General features: G+C 34.0%; 1 protein-coding gene across 3 annotated transcripts in view; it reads left to right on the plus strand.

Annotated features, from left to right (window-relative positions):
• LOC126780319 (cGMP-inhibited 3',5'-cyclic phosphodiesterase 3B-like) overlaps positions 1-21,120 on the plus strand; it is a 155,378-nt gene that overhangs the window by 95,281 nt on the left and 38,977 nt on the right. For all 3 annotated transcript variants that reach the window (XM_050504695.1, XM_050504694.1, XM_050504696.1), the window contains 2 exons: positions 88-219; positions 10,221-10,388. In XM_050504695.1, coding sequence (XP_050360652.1) covers positions 88-219; positions 10,221-10,388 — 300 coding nt within the window. The remainder of the gene's footprint in view (positions 1-87; positions 220-10,220; positions 10,389-21,120) is intronic.

The following is a 21,120-nucleotide window of genomic DNA, read 5'->3' on the forward strand; positions in this document are numbered from 1 at the left end:
GTTAAAAATAATTTGTTAATAATATACTTTATTACATAATAAAATAAACAGTTTATAATATTTTTGGATCTTTATTTTTTGTTGTAGATTCGTGACCATTTAGAGCCAATCGAGATACTGGCGTCGCTGCTGGCTGCCATCGCTCACGATATAGACCACCCTGGAGTCAACCAGCCCTTCCTGATAGCAACATCTAACCATCTCGCTGCTTTGTATCAGGTCAGTCAACTGTTAACTCAAGATATGCCTCAACCATAAGTAGTTCGACTTCGATTAGCCTGATAAAATATACTTGCTTATTCTTATCACAATACTAATAATATTATAATATAAATTCAAAAATGTTATTAATTAATGTTGTATGAGCGTTTATTACACAAAACGGTTACACTCTTTCGGTCACTAGTAACTTGACATTCCAAAGAAAACAACAAACCAGTTCTATATTACACATAGAACCACTTAACAATATTCATAAGTAAAAAAATAAAACGGTGTGCCTTATTCTTCTTTGATAACAGGAAAAGGAATATAAAATACATTTATTTATGACAGACAATAAGACGGACTCGAACCGCATAATGGACTCTCATATTAATAGAGCAATAAACGTTAAGGGGAATAAATATTGAACATTATTTTAGTAGGTATTATAATAATAATAAAATTCCGATACGTATATTAACATACATCAGCTTATTCGAGGTTATACCAGAACAATGTACTATTGTCCTTTTTCTCGTTATGTTTTCTATCACCGCCAAGCAGGAGATGAAATTTGCACACAAATTATCCACTTCGAAATTCGGTAGTGCTAGACCGATTCGATCCCGCAATCTTCGGCTATGATTCACGTGTTTTAACCACTGAGTTAAAACACGTGAATCATAGCCGAGTTATATTCGACTCTCACATATATTACCGTAAAAAATGACGAAACTAAACTTTTTTAATTTAATAAACCTAAATTTCATTTTCAATTAGTACGTATGAAATCATTATTTTTTTATTTGAAAATAATATTTCTGTTCGTTAATCCAGACTTTGCTGTGAACTTGACAAATCAATAACGATCGGTTTTGGTATGTTTTTTCATTTGGTGCTATAGTGCTATAGTTTAATTTACGTGTACCGTTACAATAAATGATTACTTTTATGCTCAAAACGACCTTACTTATTTATAACGACCTTAGTTACTGTTGTTTAGTAAAATACTGATTTATTTCTTTCTGAGATTATTGATTTGATATTCGAAAGAAGAAGACACAGCATTGTACACATAGTCACTAACTAATAAGTAACAATGTGAATAAACTTCTCTAAAATTGATCTCATATTAAAACACAAAATAAAAAAGACGTTGCGATATACATATAAAAGTGTTACCGTACTTACGAACATACTTATAAAAGTTTTGTAATAAAATAATAAAGTTTAATATTAACTCTAACGTGAATTTGTTCTTAATTACAACAGTACTCGTTAATTAAACTCTCCAGTAAAGTCCTCATATCAACTTAGTTTCAACATCTGTTAGTCAATACTAATAGAGCTTAAAACTTTAAAGGTAACATATAATTTCAGTAACTAACTGAAATCGCTTTGACAAAAAGCAATTATAGCGTCCACTTTGCTCAAACCTCGAGGTATTTATTTGAAGAACATTGCAGACTTGTTGTTCAAATCACATAATATTAAAAATCATATTTTCTGAATGTAATATATTTTTTAGCCTCTATGGAGCCTAAGATATTTTATGTTAAAACGAATAATTTCGTACACTCTTTGTGTATGAAACTATTAGTTTTTTTATTCGTTATATAGCAAATATTGTATATGTGTTCTAAAAAATATTTTCTATAAAGTAAATGACATACTATAACTATACCATAACCTTAATACATAAAAAGGATTCGTTTGAATCATACTAATAAACTTACTCGCATTTAAGTTTACAATTTCAATGCTATAAAGGAACACCAGTAATTTAGATCACGCAATAATGGGTACGTGGTTCCATTCCTCTAAAGCATATTCATGAGGCTAGCTCTAAAATAATAGTGAAATTATTACCGTCCGCCGCAAGCCTCGCCAGTGACATCGTAACAAGCGGTTTGACCGCTGTGGTAGCGCAAACTGCGAAGTTAATGTTATATCTATTGTATGTTATAAAGCCGCTGGATTATTATCAAAACTGTGAAACATATTAATCATTACAATTACATTACATGACATTACAATTTCGCGGAATTTTGTCAATTATCTTAATTTTACATACATGTATCAGAAAACATAATATTTACATTGTATGTGGTATGTAATAATAATAACGATTATAAAAATGTATTATGTGAATATGTTATATAATATTATTGAATATTTAGTAGTCTTTGTTTGTATTTAGTACTATATTAAAGATTAAAATAAAGATATCAAATACTGAAAATATATATATCTCTTATATCTATACGAATAAATAAAGAAACTTATTTTTGTGATGCCTAAATGAAAATACAAAAAATTATACAAAAAAATACAGCGCTTCTTGGAGAAGGTATAATTTTATTATAACTGCGTTTCGCAATTTCACCCGCATAAATAGCATGTCCTTGTACAATAATATATAGAAAACATTATTCGAGCACTCAATAATTCCGCGTAAAACTGGGCTATTTAATAAATGTGTAAAATGTTCTAACACCGCAAATGTCCATTTCGTTTGGTAAAGCCCCGCCTGTTAATAGAGAGCAAAATAAATTCATATTTCTGTTTAAAAATTTATTAAAGCGTCCTATTATTATTGTTCTGATGTTAAGTTTGAATTTGACGTTGTTAATAAATAATTTGATAGATTAATCTTAAATGACGATTAAAAATAAAATTGAAAGGGAATCGGTTAGTGCTTTTAAATTAATTTAAAATTTACTTCGAACGATTTAAAATAACAGGTGAAATATTTTGATCCTTTACCTTTTGATATAAACGTTAGCAATAATCATCCGTTCTTTATCTTCAAAATAAACATTAAAAACAAATATTGATGCTATGAAAAACGCATTATAATTGATACGAAATATGCGTAAATTAATACATATATATATTATTATCACCTTTATATAAAATAATTCAATTCAAAAATTCCAATTGTGAAATACCAAAGTTATACCCTAGTATTAAACAACAGATAGCCATTGGCTGATATTTAATACAGTATTTTAGGGTGATTCCAAATACTTAAAACTAGAATAGAGTTTTCATTTATCATTGTTTGCATTGCATTGCATTTGATCGAGCATATGCGATCACAAAAGTTAGACAACTGACGTTGATACGGCTCCATTTGTAACTTTTAGAACAACAGGCTTTGGTATGATATTGGTTTTTTAAAATGAAGCTATTGTTATGTTATAGACTATTTGTTATGTAGCAGCTTTAGAAGTTTGGAATATTTTAACAAGGAAAAGATAATTTTCTTAGCGTCACAATATCATTAATGTAATTAACATAATAATATTTATTCGTTACGAACGTTGCATAAACATGAGAAGTAAAGATAAACTTATAAAAAGTTTCTTACTTCGCGAAGTCGATATATTCGTTCATTCGAGATTCGTTTGTAAAATAAAATGCTGCATATACGTTTATAAAGATCATTACATATCACATCGTTAGTTTATTTATGATTTTTATGCGATCACGAATATTTAATTGTAACTAAAAACAAGAACACAATATTTACATTAAAGCAATAGATAACTTCCACTTGTACTTACAAAAACTAAACCTTAGTTCATTTTGTTAAAAACTCGTAGTTAATGATTTTTAATCGATTTTAGATCTCGCAACAGTTTTAATGGTTTTTAAGGAGCTAGGTTTTCGACTCATTAAATATATATAAAAATTTTGAATGAACGTTATATAGTCAAGACAATCGAGGGCGAGTTGCGACCAAGTTCTAGAGTATTTCACATAAAACAGTTTCCACGTTATTATCATTAAAGTTTTTCTCACAAATCTAAATATACCCCGAAAAATACTCAGACGTGCTCGCCTTGTTTGCGGTAGCGGACTTGACGGCATGACGCCGTCAATGCCGCAAGCTTTGTTTGTGGATGCGGACATGACAGCATGACGCCGGCAAAGCCGACGGTAACGTGAGGTAGCATGTTTGGAAGCGCCGTAAGAGCCTACATGAATAAAATCGATTTTGATTTTGCATATTGTTGCTCGAATATTGGTATTAGATATTCCTTTTGCAAAAAATATGACTTAAAAAAACAGTATTTTGTATGACCAATACAAAGAGCCTTTTAAGCTTTTGACAAGACTAAAGCTTCAATACGTTACATGGCAAAAAAAAAGAAAAAAAATTTTACGGTCAAATTTTTGAGTAATTGAAAAATGAATGTACGAAGTAGTAGTTTTTTGTTTTAAATATATAAACTACATAGGTAATGCAGACGAAACAGCTTGAAGCAAATAGTAAATAGAGAAAAACATGGTATGACCACCGTAAATGAGTTTTGCTAGTCTAATAAAAGGCAAGCAAATTATTAAACCAGAATTGCGAGGAGAGCTGAGAACCGACCTATTATAACAAAAGCGATTCTAGTTTTAACTCGACTTGAGGACAATTTTTTTCAATGTTTTTGCGTTCATTTGTAATTTTACGTGATTTTTTTTATGAAATAAGTAGGTGGACTGACAAATACATAGGTTTCTTTTTACAAACACTTACTGACCTAGCTAGCTTACTGAGCTTTCTATATAAGCCAGCTGACATTCTGTATGCCCGTTTTCAATCATCAAAGAGGATTAATAATAATACTGCGTTCCGATTTGAAAGACACTCAGAGAATCGAAATAACAATTGTAGCCCTCACTATATACATACTGACTGTCTCGTTGGTCTAGTGGCTTGATATAAGGCCGCAGATCCGTAGGTCCTGGGTTCTATTCCTAGGTCGGTCCAATAAAAAGTTATTGGGTTTTTCTGTCAGAAAATTCTCAGTAGCAGCCCGGAGTCTGGAAGTTGGAAGTGTGTACACTCCCATGCCTCGGAAAGCACGTTAAGCCGTTGGTCCTGCGCCTGAACTCTTTCCGGTCGTGTCGTATTGCCTTCCAATCGGATTATGAGAGTTAGGGAATAGAGAGTGCACTTGTGTTTGCGCACACACTTGTGCACTATAATATGTCCTTTGTAGTTGGCTAATCTCCTTAGATTGGACGCCGTGGCCGAAATCGGTCTGGAGTACATATTTATTTATTTTATATACATATACATATTATAATTTAAATGATTGGCGACAACTTTTCAATGTAAACACTGATTCATGTTTCTAGCAACGAATCTATTTGCAAAAGTGAGCACTTACCGACATTAGCTAATTTGCTTGAGAGCTGTCCTAAAATTAAATATAAACGAAGCGCATCCAACTTCTATATTGACAGTGTAATTTTAATCTCGTCGCTGTCAGAGATGTTTCACTTAAAAACAAATAAATTATACATACAAAAGCTTATAACTGTTATAACTGCATTGTGTAACTTATAACTCAATTTCATTTACCTGGATTGTATTGGTTTGACTATATATATAAAATTTAAGCTTATAGTATTAAAAGCGATACCGAAGTTAATGCGACTTACAGTGCAACCTCTAACAATTACTAAACCTAACTACGTAATAAACTAATATATTTAACCTAACTAATATTATAAACGCGAAGTTAGTTTGTTTGCTGTTTACGTTTTCACGTCTTTAACTACACAATACGTAACTGACGAACGAACTATAGGATGTTGAATTGCGCTCGAAAACTTGTCAAGCGTCATCGGTATTATGTTTAAAAATGTATTTTAAAAGTTACATTTTTTTCAATACTTACATAAGAACTAGCCATTCGAGCCACATCGTTATTTTTCGTATGGATTAGGACTGAAAACTGTTACAATTTTCCTCAATATTTCAATACGATCTGTTCAGTGTTATAGACGTGAAGAGGTAACAGACAGCTTTTTTTACGTATTTATGTAGTGTGATTTCCGATAGGCAATTTTGGGGATTCAATCTTGTAGTTTCTCAAAAACTTATAATAATTATTTTCAGTTGCAAAAGTGTGACTAAGAGATACAAAACTCTTCTTGCGCTAAACCTTTATTTAAACTAAATGTCGGTTTATTTGAAAATAGAGGTGTAGGTAATATTTTGCATACGGATGCTACAAAATCCACACCCGGTAAATACTTTATAAAAAAAACTATATATACTGAACAGAAGCAACAAAAACTCCATTTTTATAGTATTCACTAATATTTCCTATTTAATAATGGTATTTACCATAAGATGCTAAGTGGCAGGGCTTGTGGCAGACAGTCTGAGTAGGTATCAGCCACACGTCACACACGATAACTTTAAAACGTGAAGTCAATTTTTAGATAGGGGACTTTATGTGACTTCCAATATAATTACAGTTATATTGAATATTTAATTACAGTTATTATGAGAAACTTCTTCGTCTAATATATTATATTTTTTTTAACAAATCATACTTCTTCATAACTTATTACGTGAATATAATCAATATTTCATTTCCTGACTAAATAAAAAACAAAATGAACTTATATTATTTAGCACAAAAAAACAAATTACGACCGGACCTTTCAAAAGCGAGGGTTCAACGTAAATATTAATTTCCCGGAATACATTGCGACAACCACAACTATATCCGGTTTCCAATTGCTACATAATATTTTTGATAATAAGTATTCCCTTTCTGACTTTGGAAACGTATTTATATCCTGACCTCTATATGTAACTTTATAAATCGGCATTATAAAGAGCACCGATATTGAGGTTGCTGAAAAACAAATTATAGTATAGGTAATTATTTTTCAATTGGAATACGTTAGCCGAGAATGCTGCGCAAACTTCAGACATGCGTTTTTGCGATTCCATAAACAGTACTGTCGTACGACGACAATTATAAGAATCTATGTATGAGATTGTGTTTTTCAACTTTCTTGAATATTCGATCTCTTTACAAGTTAAAAAAATTAGCCGGAACAACAAACTCTGGCAAGAACTTAACTTTAGATTTAAATGAGCTTGCGTGCTTAAAGAGGTGATCAAAACTATGAACTCTAATATAAACTCTGCCCTTGCAATCTCGATCGTTTGTTAAAAGATGAGTTATATCATACAAAGGTATTTATCGAAAGAAAATGTAGTTACAATAGTTTTAAGAACATGCTAAATCTGTATATGCAAATAATTCGACAAATTATAAAAAATATAAACAATAGGCACAGCCTTCTTAATGAAATTGTACATATATTTGCATGTTACGTTGTTCTGTAGTTTACGATTCGCTCAGTGGCAATAAAAAACTTAAAACTAGAAGTCATTTCTCCGCCATATTGTTAGAAATATATCAAACGAATATAATTAAAATTTTCTTTTATTCGTACCTCCACAGACGTGTTTTACGTTATCTTTAGTCTATCTTATCTTTTATTTATATTAATATTATTTTAATGTGTCTACGTTTCAGAATTTAAAACTTTTGATGTCGTAGAGTCCTGATGATTACTCTTCGACATTGACTCGTAATGTGACAGTTGACTTCCTTTGTTAAAATTACGATTTGGTACCACAGATCTGGTTACCTGATAGAAATGCTATTGTATTGCCTCAATAACAAAAACAACAACGCCAGTAGGCAATAATTATTTAAATGAAAAATAATAATTGAATTATATTGTTAACATAACGAACGATTCAGTCACGTCAAAATTGCAAATTACCTCACAATTTCAGATGTAATTTATATTATTACTTTATTTACCTGTTTCGTTTAACGTAAAATTAAGTTAACGTGCAAATCCATGACCAGACAGAAATGGAATAATGTAATGTTTTTATTTGGAGTGACCTTTTAACTTTTAATGCTCCTCCTATGAAGGATAGTATTTCCAGGTTTGTACGTATACCAAGCATATAAGTCAATTCAGGCAAATAAAGGCAATTCTGATATTCATTTAATGGTTAACTATCGCACAACGGGTAGGCAATATCAAACAAAACTTTTTCCATAACATGGTAAGTGCATTCTAAAGAATTTTAAATGTTTAATACAATTCTTACGAGAATGGAATGAGAAAATACTTCAATATAATTGAATATAGTTTTAACGCCCTCTCATAAATGGAAAAAGATCTAAATCAGGCTAAAATTACGAGTACGTGTCTTAAAGTAGCTAACTTTAACATGTGTCGCTCGTGAACGTCTACTACAAACAAAGCTTCAATGCAGCGAGGACTACCTTTCGACTATTTTGGGTAGAATGGGCGCGCACGCTCACAGATAGAATATACTTTTATATATGACGAGATGAAGCTATGGGTGAAAGACTATCAAAACTTTCCTGAATATACTTGCGGTTTGTCTGTAGAACTAATGACATACAAACCATGAGCATACATCGCAATTTAGCTTTTTAAGACAATCGATACTTTTCAATAAACTAAATTTATTAAGACTTCTGCGTCTACTTAATTTTACCAATGCCTTCGTATTTTTGCAAATTGAACATGCTACTTAGGTGCCAGCGAATATTTTGATATATATATATATATATATATTCATGTAATACTATTTTATGGTTTAGTAAACGAAAGTCCTATCAGGCTGCGTTGTTGCCTGGCAACGCTTTTGACTTTTATAAAACAAGGGTACTAAGAGAAGAGCAAATAATATAGTTTTTTCAAAAATCATACTGCTATAGTAAAAGACGCAATTCTTAATGTTCCTTATGGATCAATTTTTGCTATTAATAATATAGCAAACCATATTGAAATGTAGTTCGACAGCTAATCATGTGTAGAATTTTGTAGCCACTAGGAGGATGAATATTTCGAGCTATTGAGATATTGAACAGTTGAACGGTGAAGGAGTCTTATTGAGACGGAAATTAAAGGCGGCGAGCTGATAACCGAGCACTCTCGTCAATATTGTTTAGGCTTAGATCGATTTCTGTCACGTGACATTTCTTAAGACACAGAAATATTAATAATTCATCTCTGTTTCGATTTTATCCATCGTCGGCAACCTTTTTTCTGAAAATATATCTAAATATAGAATTTAATATGTAAATGAAATTAATATATATATTTTTTATTATCAAGACTATATATGAAAGTTAATTGTTCCATATTTATTACAAAGAAATTTCGCGTATGTATTATTCATCCTCTAAGGCTATTGTTTCTTGCAGTCAAAATAATATTCTTAATTAATGGGCGTATAGCGATATCTTATTATACAGCCTGTTAAATGTGTATGGATATATATTATACAATTTAATGCATATTAATACGACAATATACAAAACATAAATATAATATAGCTTGAACAAGGACACGTTTGTTGACGAAGCGAAGATGGTGATTAATTTGTGTTTACAACTAATCTCGCGCTCGGCGGTGAAGGAAAACATCGTGAGGGAACTCGCATGAGTCGGATGAAATTCTGGTACATGCATAATGTATAGCAACCGAACAGCTCTGGAGCAGAACGGCAGAATAAGCTCACAAACAAGCGTGTTCGCTAAAGCTTCGTCCAATAACAGGACATTAAAGGATTTTAAAGCACTAAATAAATATACCAGAGTTAGCTATTGTAATGAAAACATTCTACTAGCACATAAAACGGATTAGTGCGTTTTGCTAGGACCGCAATCATAAAACCAACTATCTCGACGAAAAAGTAAAGTTTTTGATTTAAAATATTATTTTGATTTCATGAATTCGGTTCAAATGAAACCAAAAAACCTTGAAACTAAATGAATATGTTTCATTTATAAATATAATGTTACCTATGTATGTGCACAACGTTTCCCTCCTTGTAATGAATTGGACTTGAAAGTTCTCTTTATAACAATAGTTGTTTGCAACCGCCAAGCGCGCTATTTGTTGGAAACTTGAATTCTGAATTCCGATAATATTGTAAAATGTGTACATTTATTTTAATTCTTTTTGTTTTTAAAACATATCACATAAATAATATTTATCGAGACAGTATTCATTTAATAATTAAAAGATATTTTATACTATAATAATTATTATAGTATAATTTCATTAATTAATAACTTATAACATATCATATCTTATATTGTATCAGTCTTATTCCACTGAAATACTTATAAAAAGAAAATCAACAGAATACATCGGTCTTGGAAAACCATCACTGGCGAGTGGCTGTTAGTTGCATCATTGAGAGTGGGCTCCTGGAGGTGCAGGAAATTCGCGTCAAGGTGGAACGTCAAATCAGCTCGCTTATCCTGGCTACTGACATAACCAGGCAACAAGAGTTCTTAAGCCAGTTTAAGGTAAGTACTTATTATATCAAACGAAATCTAGTCAAGTATTTTATAAGAGATTTAAGCTAATTGTGTTTATCTTAGTTTGATGTACCCAAAACGTTACGTCGACACAAAGGGACGTAGTTTTTTTAATGTCTAATTAACATTTGGATATTCAAAGTTTGAACTAGATTCAAATCTAACATTCATTTGTAAAATATTCGAACATGCATCAGGAAACTTGAAATCGCGAATATTTCGATTACAGTTGTTTCAGTTTGAAAACAAAGTCGTCGAGTTAATGCATAATGTTAACAACTAGTAAACTTTACTTATATACGATTTTGAAAAATATTTTTTCTATGGCTTTGAAATTTATTTACCAATCCTAATAAACTTTATTCATAAAGGCTTGACATTCATTTTCACTTGTTATTTTAAATGATCAATTTTTTTAAGCTACCACAGGCTTGCAAAGTAAGTTCTACTTAAAAACCGGCGCAAAATGTAATGATTACTCATTTAATAATAAATATAAATTGTAAATATTTATTATCTTAGTTGGATAACTTGGTTAGTGCGGATGCACTAACGATGTTCTCGCGATGTTTTCATTCATCGCCAAACGCAAGACGACTTGTTATAAACTCTTGAATCATTGGCATGTCAATAATGCTTTCCCTGATTTAAATAAGCGATAAGGAGCTACTGGCGTCTATTAAATTTATTGTCTTTTTCTCACTTCTCCGAATTTCTACCTCCCGGTATAAAAATTATAGAAACCATTGGAAATATTGAATCATGGCTGTTTATTAATTCATCAACATCTTTTTTAAATTTTTTTTTAGTTTATTTACGTAGGAATTATTGACGTTGGGATAATTTAATTTAAATAATGTCAACAGAACTTGACCGCGTGGAATGATGGCAAGAATGCTAGCAAAGCATTTCCCTGTTGAATAGCAATTCCGATTATCTGGGCGAAAAGTGCACCAACCCTTTTTTTTTTCGAGGAGGAAAGGCATTTACGCCTCCCGCCCGGACTACGACCGGGACGGGTATGTGGGACTCACGGAGCAAAAGGCCACCGTCCTACCCACTAAAACCTCCTCGTTTTCGCCTCACCGCATGGTGGCGGGGTTACGGGAACGCGTTAGCTCACCACCGCGACCCCGCCAGCGGCCGTCGCCTAGCGACCCACCGGTTGTTTTTTATTGAGGTTGTCTCCTCTTTTCCCAGCCGGTGAAAGCAAGGCCCTCGGTCCCACCACAGGCTGACGCCTGGATGGGGAAACGAGTTTGAGAAGACGGTGATCGAAGTCCGTTCACCCAACATCGACACCGAAACTGGGCGAACCCGCCTCTCCTTCCTCCCTCTACGTGATGTAGAGGGAGGAAGGAGTGTCCAGTCTCCGGCAGCCCGATAGGACCCCGGAGACCAACTCCTCCTCTCTCTCCCTCCGGCGACCCATAAGGACCCCGGAGTCCTCCTATTTGCCGCTCGCTGGTCCACTCTGCGCAACAGAGAGGTCCCAGGAGCGGCCCGCGACACTTCCGCCGCGTCAGTCTCAGCCGCGATCGACAAGCAATCCGGAAAAACATCGGATTGCTGCTCGACCCCGTTGCCCAGGGTGCACCACGTGGAGGTGACTGACATGCACCCCAAATGCACCAACCCTTTTTTTTTCGGGGAGGAAAGGCATTTACGCCTGCCGCCCGGTCCAACCGCAGAACGAGCGTGCCCGTTTTCCACCGTCACGGGAACCTACCCTGAGGCAGGCATGCGGTGAAGAGGCGCCGCATGCTCTCGCCCAGCTCCTCCGACGCGATCTTCAGGGCTCGACCAGGGATTCCGTTGGGCCCAGGGGCTGTTGTTTTCGACCCTAGTCTGATGACAGCCGCCTGCAGTTCCGCCTCGGTGATCGGAATCACCGGTCCCCCATCGTCCTCCTCTTGGTGCCAGTACACCCGCCGACGCGGCGGGTGCGGTTTAGCCCTCGGCATCGCCGCGTCCCACACCTGAAACAGGGCGCCGTCGATCCAGTCGGCCTCCTGGTCGATCCGGAGGACCGGGTCTGAACCGCCCCCCCAGGCTTCGACGATGGCCGCCTCCTTCGCCAACTGTCCGTCGAGGCGACCCAGGCACCAACGCGGACGACCTTCCGTTCTTCCAACAACAGTGGGCCGAACATCCGAAAGCCCCAACGAGACCGCCCACTCCTCCAGTACCTTATCCCGGGCATCGGCCACAGGAGAACCCCAAGCCATTGATTTAGCGTTGAAGTCCCCCGCGACCAACACCGGTGCGGGCGCTGCTTGCCCGATCAGAGTCCCGACCTCTACCAGCATCTGCTCAAATTCGGCGAGACTCCGACTGGGCGAGGCGTAGACGGCTACGACCGTCACACCGCCGACGACGGCCAGCACGCACCCCCTGCCCCTGGCCACACCCTCGATGGCTGGAGCGCCAGCGACCGCAGGGGCGACGATGGCCACGACCCGTTCGGAGAGACCCAGTCGTCCCGCAAGGGAACGAAGTAGGGCTCCGATACCACCGCCACGTTGATCTGCCACTCTGCCATGCTTTGGACTAGGAGGTCCTGAGCTCTGGCAGAGTGGTTGATATTGGCCTGGAGACAGCGCAGGGCCATCACTGCGCGGTCTCCATCGGCTCCGCCTCTGTGCGTGGAGACGCGGCTATCGGGCCTTTCGTCGCCACCTTCCCTGTCTTCTTCTTCTGCGCGGCGCCCTTTCCGCCCTGGCACGACTTGCTGCAGGCGGCATGGGCAGCTGGCTTACCAGCCGCGCAGTGCAGACCACACAGCAAATGCACCAACCCTACTGCAACTAATGGAGGCAATAAAAGGGGTTGTTAAAAGTCTTTGATAAATGTTTTAGAACTCTAAGGTTTTCTATTTGTATTTTATATTGATGCTCATAATATAGTTGATGATTTAATGTTGGACTCGTATTTAATTTATTTGTATTTTACTAACTTTGTAATATAATACGTCTACGTATTATAGAATTTTATACTAATAAATTGCTCAATTTTTAAACATTTAGTTAAAATCTTATAATAAAAAAAATCATTTCTGCATTATTAACCATATCTTAAGTTTGCAATAAGTTATTATTCTTACGGCTTAATTAACAAAGGTAGCGCGAGCGTGTTATCAGATAATTGTCTACAAACAAATTGAACGAGGCATTGTAACTCGTACCGCGTTTGGCGGTTGCTAAAACTAGCTTTATGAAAAATAAAAATATATTTTGTCTCGCTTATTTCAGAACAAAAGATCATATTATCTTGATAATTTAATCCGTCTAATATTGAACATTTTTTTTCCGAATTATATGTCTTTCATTGTTAAAAACCTGCGTAAATAAAAGATACGTACATGACTCTAATTCTATTAAAGGAGAAGTTAATTGTGTAAGGGTAGATAAGATCGCACTCTAATTTTCTAACGTTAAAATGAATTAATTTCATACGTAAAACATCTATTGCTCGCTCGCTCCTTGGTGTTAAGACCGACTCATATGTCGTGACGGCAATGGGCATGACACTCTTATGCCGTCATGACCCCTTTCTCTAGTCCCTTGTACCTTTATTCCAATGTTATATTTTAAGTATTTGAGTCGTTAGCCATTTTTTACTTTTACAGGTTAAAGTGGTAACCCCGCTATTATAAACCCCTAGCAATTGTCTTATACCATAGAAGTAAATAACCATATTTATTTGTCTTGGTGAAGCTGGAAAATAACCGTTACTTAACAATAATTTTTTAGGTGGTAGGGCTTTGTGCAAACCCATCTGAGTAGATACTACCCAATCATCAGACATTCTACCGCTAAACAGCAATATTTATTATTGTGGCGTTCCGCTTTCCAGGATGAGTGAGCTAGTGTAAATATAGGCGCAAGGCAGATAACATCTTGGTTACCAAGATTGGTGGCGCATTGGCAATGTAAGGAATGGTTAAAATTTCTTAATTCACTAATGTCTATAGGTGTCTAAGGTGGTGACCACTTAACATCAGTTGGCTCATTTAACCGTTCGCCTACTTATAACATTAAAAAAAGTCCTCCCGGATCAGGCAAAGTTGACTTCTAAGAAGACGCGACTCTATTGAAATAAGCAAATTGAAATTTTCTCAATTTTTCTACTCGATGCGAACTAAAATCTATAAGCATAAAGGATATTGTATTCAAGCCATATATGTATGTACATTAGGTTGATTGTATGAAGTTGATAATTTAAATGATATATTTTTGAGTTTTACACTCCTCATATTTGCTTGAAATCGGTAACGTATAAATGTGAATATTTATATGACAAAATGTCATTTGCATCGGGACAATGTAAAAATTAAAATGTCGTAACATTATTTCTTACTGTTAGTTTTAGTGTCGAGAGCAATTTATTTATGTAAATTAAATGATATGCTTTGAATAAGAACTAAAAGAAGTGTTTATTTAGATATATAAGCATGGTTATGCCTCTCAACTGCTAATCAATTACAAAATTGAGAATTATTCCGTACACTTTCAATCATTTTTCATTTGCTTATCCCATTTATTTGTTTTTTTTTGGCTCAGCGCTGTGTAATCGGATTGAAAAAATATTTTTAGCAGATTTTTACAGCCGCCCACTCGGGTCAATTCTCCCCTGGGATGCTTTTCCTGGTGGTCTCCCCCCGCCCACATGTGGGTGGTACGGCTTACGGGTGATGCGCTATACAAATATCCTCTTAGTCTGCTCTTTCAATATATAGGAGTTAAAATAGGGTGGCTGTATTCTGCTCTAACGAAGCCGCGGTATCTGTCCCCACAACGCACACGTAAATATAACAAACATTTACGGAATAGAAATTTTGTAGCGTATGTTTATATTTTTGAAAATATTCTGAAATCGAAATTTATATTAGTTATAGTTAAACTAAAGAGAAAATGTAATTATTTTGCACTAAGATTTAGTTTCAAATGTAGTGTGAAAAGCGTTTAAAATCCATAAATTAAAATAACATTCAAAAATACAAATTTCTGGTGAGTAAGCGCAGTCGGTAAATGTAATTTACCGACTGCGCTTATAATAATTAAACGTTTCACAACAAACGGGAATAAGGTTGATGCAAAACTCTAGTAAATAAACTTGTCGTATAACAAATTAGTACTGCTTGGGAGTTCGGTGTTCCACTAGACTTACAAAAATTTTAGGATTTGGGAAGGTCCGAATAGTAACTTTCTATTACTACACTCAACTCTGGATCTGGGACGAGACAAGTGGATTTTAATCGAAGTCGCAGGAACCACAACAAATTTTTTCATGTTCTAATGTGAGTTCGTAATTCATGCTCAGCGGTAAAGGAAAATGTCATAAAGAAACACTCTCGTGTCAGAAGAGATGTTAAGAAACAAATTATATCTATATGCTAGAGTGCAGGGGAAGAAAATTGGAAAATACGAATTATTCTCTGAAATAGGAAAATTGGCCTTGAAGATTCTTTAAGACATAATATACGAGAATATACTTAAACATTGAGACGAGTTTTGTACAAACTCTTATTTTATTCAAACGTGTGTATCAAACATCACAACGGAATTTTAATAGATTTGCATGCAACTGATTGAACTGAAATTGCATACATTTTACGTTCTGGCGACATTACTATCTAGTACTATATTTTCTTAATTTTAGTATTTATTTAAACATGCAAGGTGTTTTTAAGTTCGTATTTATTCCATGTATTTGACTAAGCATGTTTTATTTAAATGAAAATTGTTACATGCAATCATTAACTTTATTCAAAACAAGGTACAAGTAATAAAATCTATCCTTTCATATTTTATTTTAAAAAGAAACTTAATCACTACAATGCTAAAATATATATAACAATGTTCCATTGAAAACAAATCGGCTTAAAAAAATATCATACGCTCCCGCTAAAAGCTCGGTCGACAGTGTATATTCAAAACAAAGGGTTAATCGAGAACAATAGCATAGATTGAATGAAAAAATATGATGTACTAACAAATATTCTATAATACAAATGTACAACGAAATAAAAACTTTTTACACGTAGCTCTGGTGACTTAATTTAAATTGAATATTTTTAATTACAGTGCTATTCTCTTCGCATTTTATAATCTTACTTGTGAAATTTTGAAACCTGAATAACAATAATACGATACAATGTCGCATTTTCTGATATGTCACAAACATGCCCTACGAGCTTCGAGCTTGTTCTTATAGGATCTTATAAAAGCTGTGATGTCTATTTTTAAAATTTTGATATTATATATTATTCTCTAATATTAATCGCCTGCCAGTATTATCAAATGCTTAACATTTGTTTCAATTAAAATAGCGATTGATTGTGCTTGGTAAATTTTAAATATTCTATAAATCGGCATGCGGGGTTAGTGATTCAGTATAATATTATATAAACTATCCAAATAGCTTGTGTGCATAACCGATTTAAAAATAAAGTGTCGCCCGGCATATGTGAAACATCGAAATTTATGATTATTGGAAATAATTTGTAAATGAAGAAACCCAAGAAAAATAGGAAGTTGGTTACATATATTCTAAAATTGTAAATATTTTTAAGCAAGAACAATCATATTTTGTCCTATTTTCATTTCTTATTTATGTTATTTCATCATTGCAATCCTGTGTGGCCTAATAAACTCCTAACTTTTCAATGAATTTCTATAATGCTCAAAAAACAGGACGATTTTACTTTATATATAACTTAAAAATTGTTTTGAATACTTAGTGCTATGTAAGTCGCATGTTCAGAACTGAACCTTGTACTATCGACTCCACTGAACACAAGCATCATTCTTAGCTGGACGACATAAAAGAATATTAGTTATTACATTGAAACCTGTTTAGAGTATGTTTTAAAATTATAAAAAATGGATGCGAGCATACCGTTTCATTAAAACGTTATAAAAATATGTATAACATTAAATAATCATTTACTACCTGTGTTCTAGACAAAGGTTGATCTAAGCAGTTGACGATGTATGTGTTGATCTGAAATCTTCGATAAATAATCAATCAATCAATCAATAGCCAATCGTAGTCCACTGCTGAACATATGCCTCTCCCAAGGTGCGCCAAAGCTCCCGGTCGTCCGCCTTCCGCATCCATTCGGTACCCGCCACCTTCTTAAGGTCATCGGTCCATTTGGCTGAAGGGCGACCTACGCTGCTAATAATAATCTATATATATTCTGTATATAAAAAAAAAATGACTGAAGATGAAAATATTGAGTATTTAATGAAATATTTTATGTTCTAATGGAGTTATTTGCATTATTCAATATATTGCATCGAAATGATTACTTTTGTAACTTCAGTGTGGGACGCCTGACTGAAATAAGAAAGCTTTACTTCTAGGAGGCACTTTATTTCTGTATTCTAATTAAAACTAGCAAAAACTTTCTTATCGCATTATAATAGTTTTATAACTAGTTTGTGTTTTCCCAATTCGTATTTAAACTTATAACGCCAGTCTCATGTAAAACAGCATTTTATCCGAGAGATTAATGAAATTCTTTACTTCAGTTCATAAAACATGACTAAGCGCAATAATTGTTATTCCTGGAAAGATTTAGTAATAGTTGAAATTTGATATATGTTTTTTTTTCATTTTATGTAATATATGGTAAAGAATACTCCTCTGAATACAATTGATTTTTTAACATAAAGAAAACGGGCTAAGGCCCTACTGAAACCCAAATTGGTAAGATATCTCCACTGCAAGTAGATGTTGCCAATTTGAGATATTATGTTCCTCGTAACAGTAATAACACAATTTCATTTTTTCAAATTTAAATAGAATAGTAAAAAACATTAAGGTAAAATTAAGGAGTCGGTGGTACTAACTCAAATGTTAATACAAAATCATGCAAAATCTGAATAAAGATATTGCTATGTATAATTTACTCTTTCATAAAACTAAACACTGCTGTAGATTGTAATAACTATATAGAATTAGAAATACTTAAAAAAATTTGGCGTCACGGGGCTCCGAAATCAATGGGTATCGAAAGAATTTATAATTTGTAATATAAATTGAACTTATTTGTTCTCTTCATAACATTCAATTGAATATTATTTTCTATCGGTATAGGACGCAATTGATCCAACGCGTAAAGGCTCTCACGCTCATTCAACGATTTCAAAACGGTCAATTTTGTCAGTGACTCATATCTTGCATCTACTCAACCAAATGGGAAGTATATTGACACATTTTGCTCTCCGGTTGAACTAGATTCAACAAGTTGGGAGAACTACAACATTAGACGAAAACACTACTTCGTACACTTTCAGCTATCGCTTGCTTTCTTGTATTCATATTTGCTAGGTTTCCATTTATTTATAATTCGTAACATAGCTTCTTTAGAAATGTTGCTTCTACTAGAAATCTACATTGAAATAGTACACGCCACGCATAACAATAGCTTCTTAAATATAGGGCTACCTTCAATAATATACTCTTAGAAACCAGATCAGAAGGGATTTTTTTTAAAAACAAAATTACAAAAAACTAGATAATAAATTTAATCAATTTTACAAAATAACAAACTATTCGATAATTTTACTAATGAATTTATGTAACAACAATTCTCCTAATTTAATTCAAAACTAACCCTAGCAACACGACACTAACAAACTTAATCGCAATGGATTACAAAAATAACACAGTATGACACCAATCGACCGAACACACGATAGCAAAAAGAGACCTGTCTACCCTCCTATATTCCTACAATACATATAATATTAAATTATTCAGGATATGCGACACGTTTATGAAGCAGTATGTTCAGCCAATTAATATGTAAGAGGACAGACATATTATAGATTTTCTAATGTTCAATCAAGGTTACAAACTGATTGTAGCCAAATCAGTGTACACATGAATGAGCTAATTATTTCGCTTGGTTTGTTTTGTGAAGTGTTTGGTTATTGGACCTCAACCCAGCTGTGGGAAACTCGCAGTACTGCCTACATTATACATTTTATGCAAATTTTATTCAGTCTAGCTGGTTGAAAATTTCTTCTACGAAAGCTATCATATTTTACATTTATAACATTTTCCTGTTATAGAAATATAAATTCAATTTACACCGGAAGCCTTCAAGCTCTCTTCACTTGACACATTGCGAGGTCTTACAGCTAAGTGAAGTCTAGAGTTCCAATGAACTTAAATATCATTTGAAAATAGCTCAACTGTTGGAAAGTGAATTTTCATTTTTGTTCAACAAATATTGTGATAGCCGATAGGATTGGTATCGAGGTTAATTCACTTGCATCACAAGAAATCTGTCCGATACCAAAGGCTGACCTGGATTCTATAACCCATTTTAATGGGAACCGACCAATTTAGTTTACCCTCACCTGTGTGAATGCTTCTACTGTAATTAAATTTATCGTTCTAAGATATTAATGGTTGAATGAATTGAAACCATTTGATGGTGCAGACGGAATAGTATTTTTATTATAACGTATTTCGTTGCTCGATTAGATATATTTTGCTCGCAATTATTTAGCGGACGGTTAGTATTCTAATCTTGTACTCGTGCCATCCACCTCATGAGATTTATAATATATATAAAGGTAATTTCAATAGCTCATCTACATGTGTACATCACCGAATTCCTCCTAAACGGCTTAACCGATTTTGATATACGTTTTATGGTTTTATTTGATAACTCAAACAGAGTGGTCCCTGGACGGGTAGCTACGTCGCTTACATTATTATTAAAATTAAACAGACCTATTAACTAACCTTTTTACAGCAGAACTGTGTATTGTATGTGTACCGAATCCCTATGTGTCTATATTAATAAATTATACAACAAGTAATAAATATATTAAATTTAATCCCGCTCTTAAACGTCAGCTTCCAGAAACCTTTAGAATATTTTAATATCTGTCAAAGAAAAATAGTTTTAAATATTACAAAATAAAAATCAGGAGTGCAATAAAGTAAATGCTCTCGTATTGAAAGTTATTCAAGTGCGAATCTGATGCTCCTGAATAAGCTAACGGCGATTGTCATTTATTTAATAAATTAATGGATCTAGATCGAAACCTTTCGCACTATTATGACACCTAACTCGAGAAACGGCCTCAGTCATTCTCCATGGAGCGTTTCAGAACAATACTTGAATTTGATTAAAATATATAACAAATACCTTACCAAAATGCATACATTAATATAAATATATGCAGTGGCGTGGCGCGTATACCATATACTACATTACTAAATGTTATTATAATATAAAAGAAACATATATTCATTTTACTCTACATATATTTATTGGTTTTCTTTAATTAATTATAAATAATATCGATTTTTAATACATATGGCCCGTGACGACACTTAGAGCAGTTAAATTTATTAATCCGGCTCTCCAAACTCATCGCCATGTTGCCACGAGAGCGCATGCCGCCAATAATAACGTCTTAGTAGATTTTCTCAATAAATGATATCTAAGTCAAAATATGAGGATAATTATTTTCTACGGTCGTCCTTCACACTAAGTGGCTTATTTTTGTTTTTGTATTTCTCGTCTCTATTATCGTTACATTGAATATCATAATGATTGTTATCTTGATATATTAATTAAAACATATAATACTCTGTTTCTAATTTTGCTATGTAAATATCGTAGTAATCATTACGTAAGAAAGCACTTAAATCGTATCGTTAAAAATATAAATAGGCTTAAAACAAA

The sequence above is a fragment of the Nymphalis io genome, chromosome Z (assembly GCF_905147045.1).
Source record: "Nymphalis io chromosome Z, ilAglIoxx1.1, whole genome shotgun sequence".
In the NCBI taxonomy this organism is placed as follows: domain Eukaryota; kingdom Metazoa; phylum Arthropoda; class Insecta; order Lepidoptera; family Nymphalidae; genus Nymphalis; species Nymphalis io.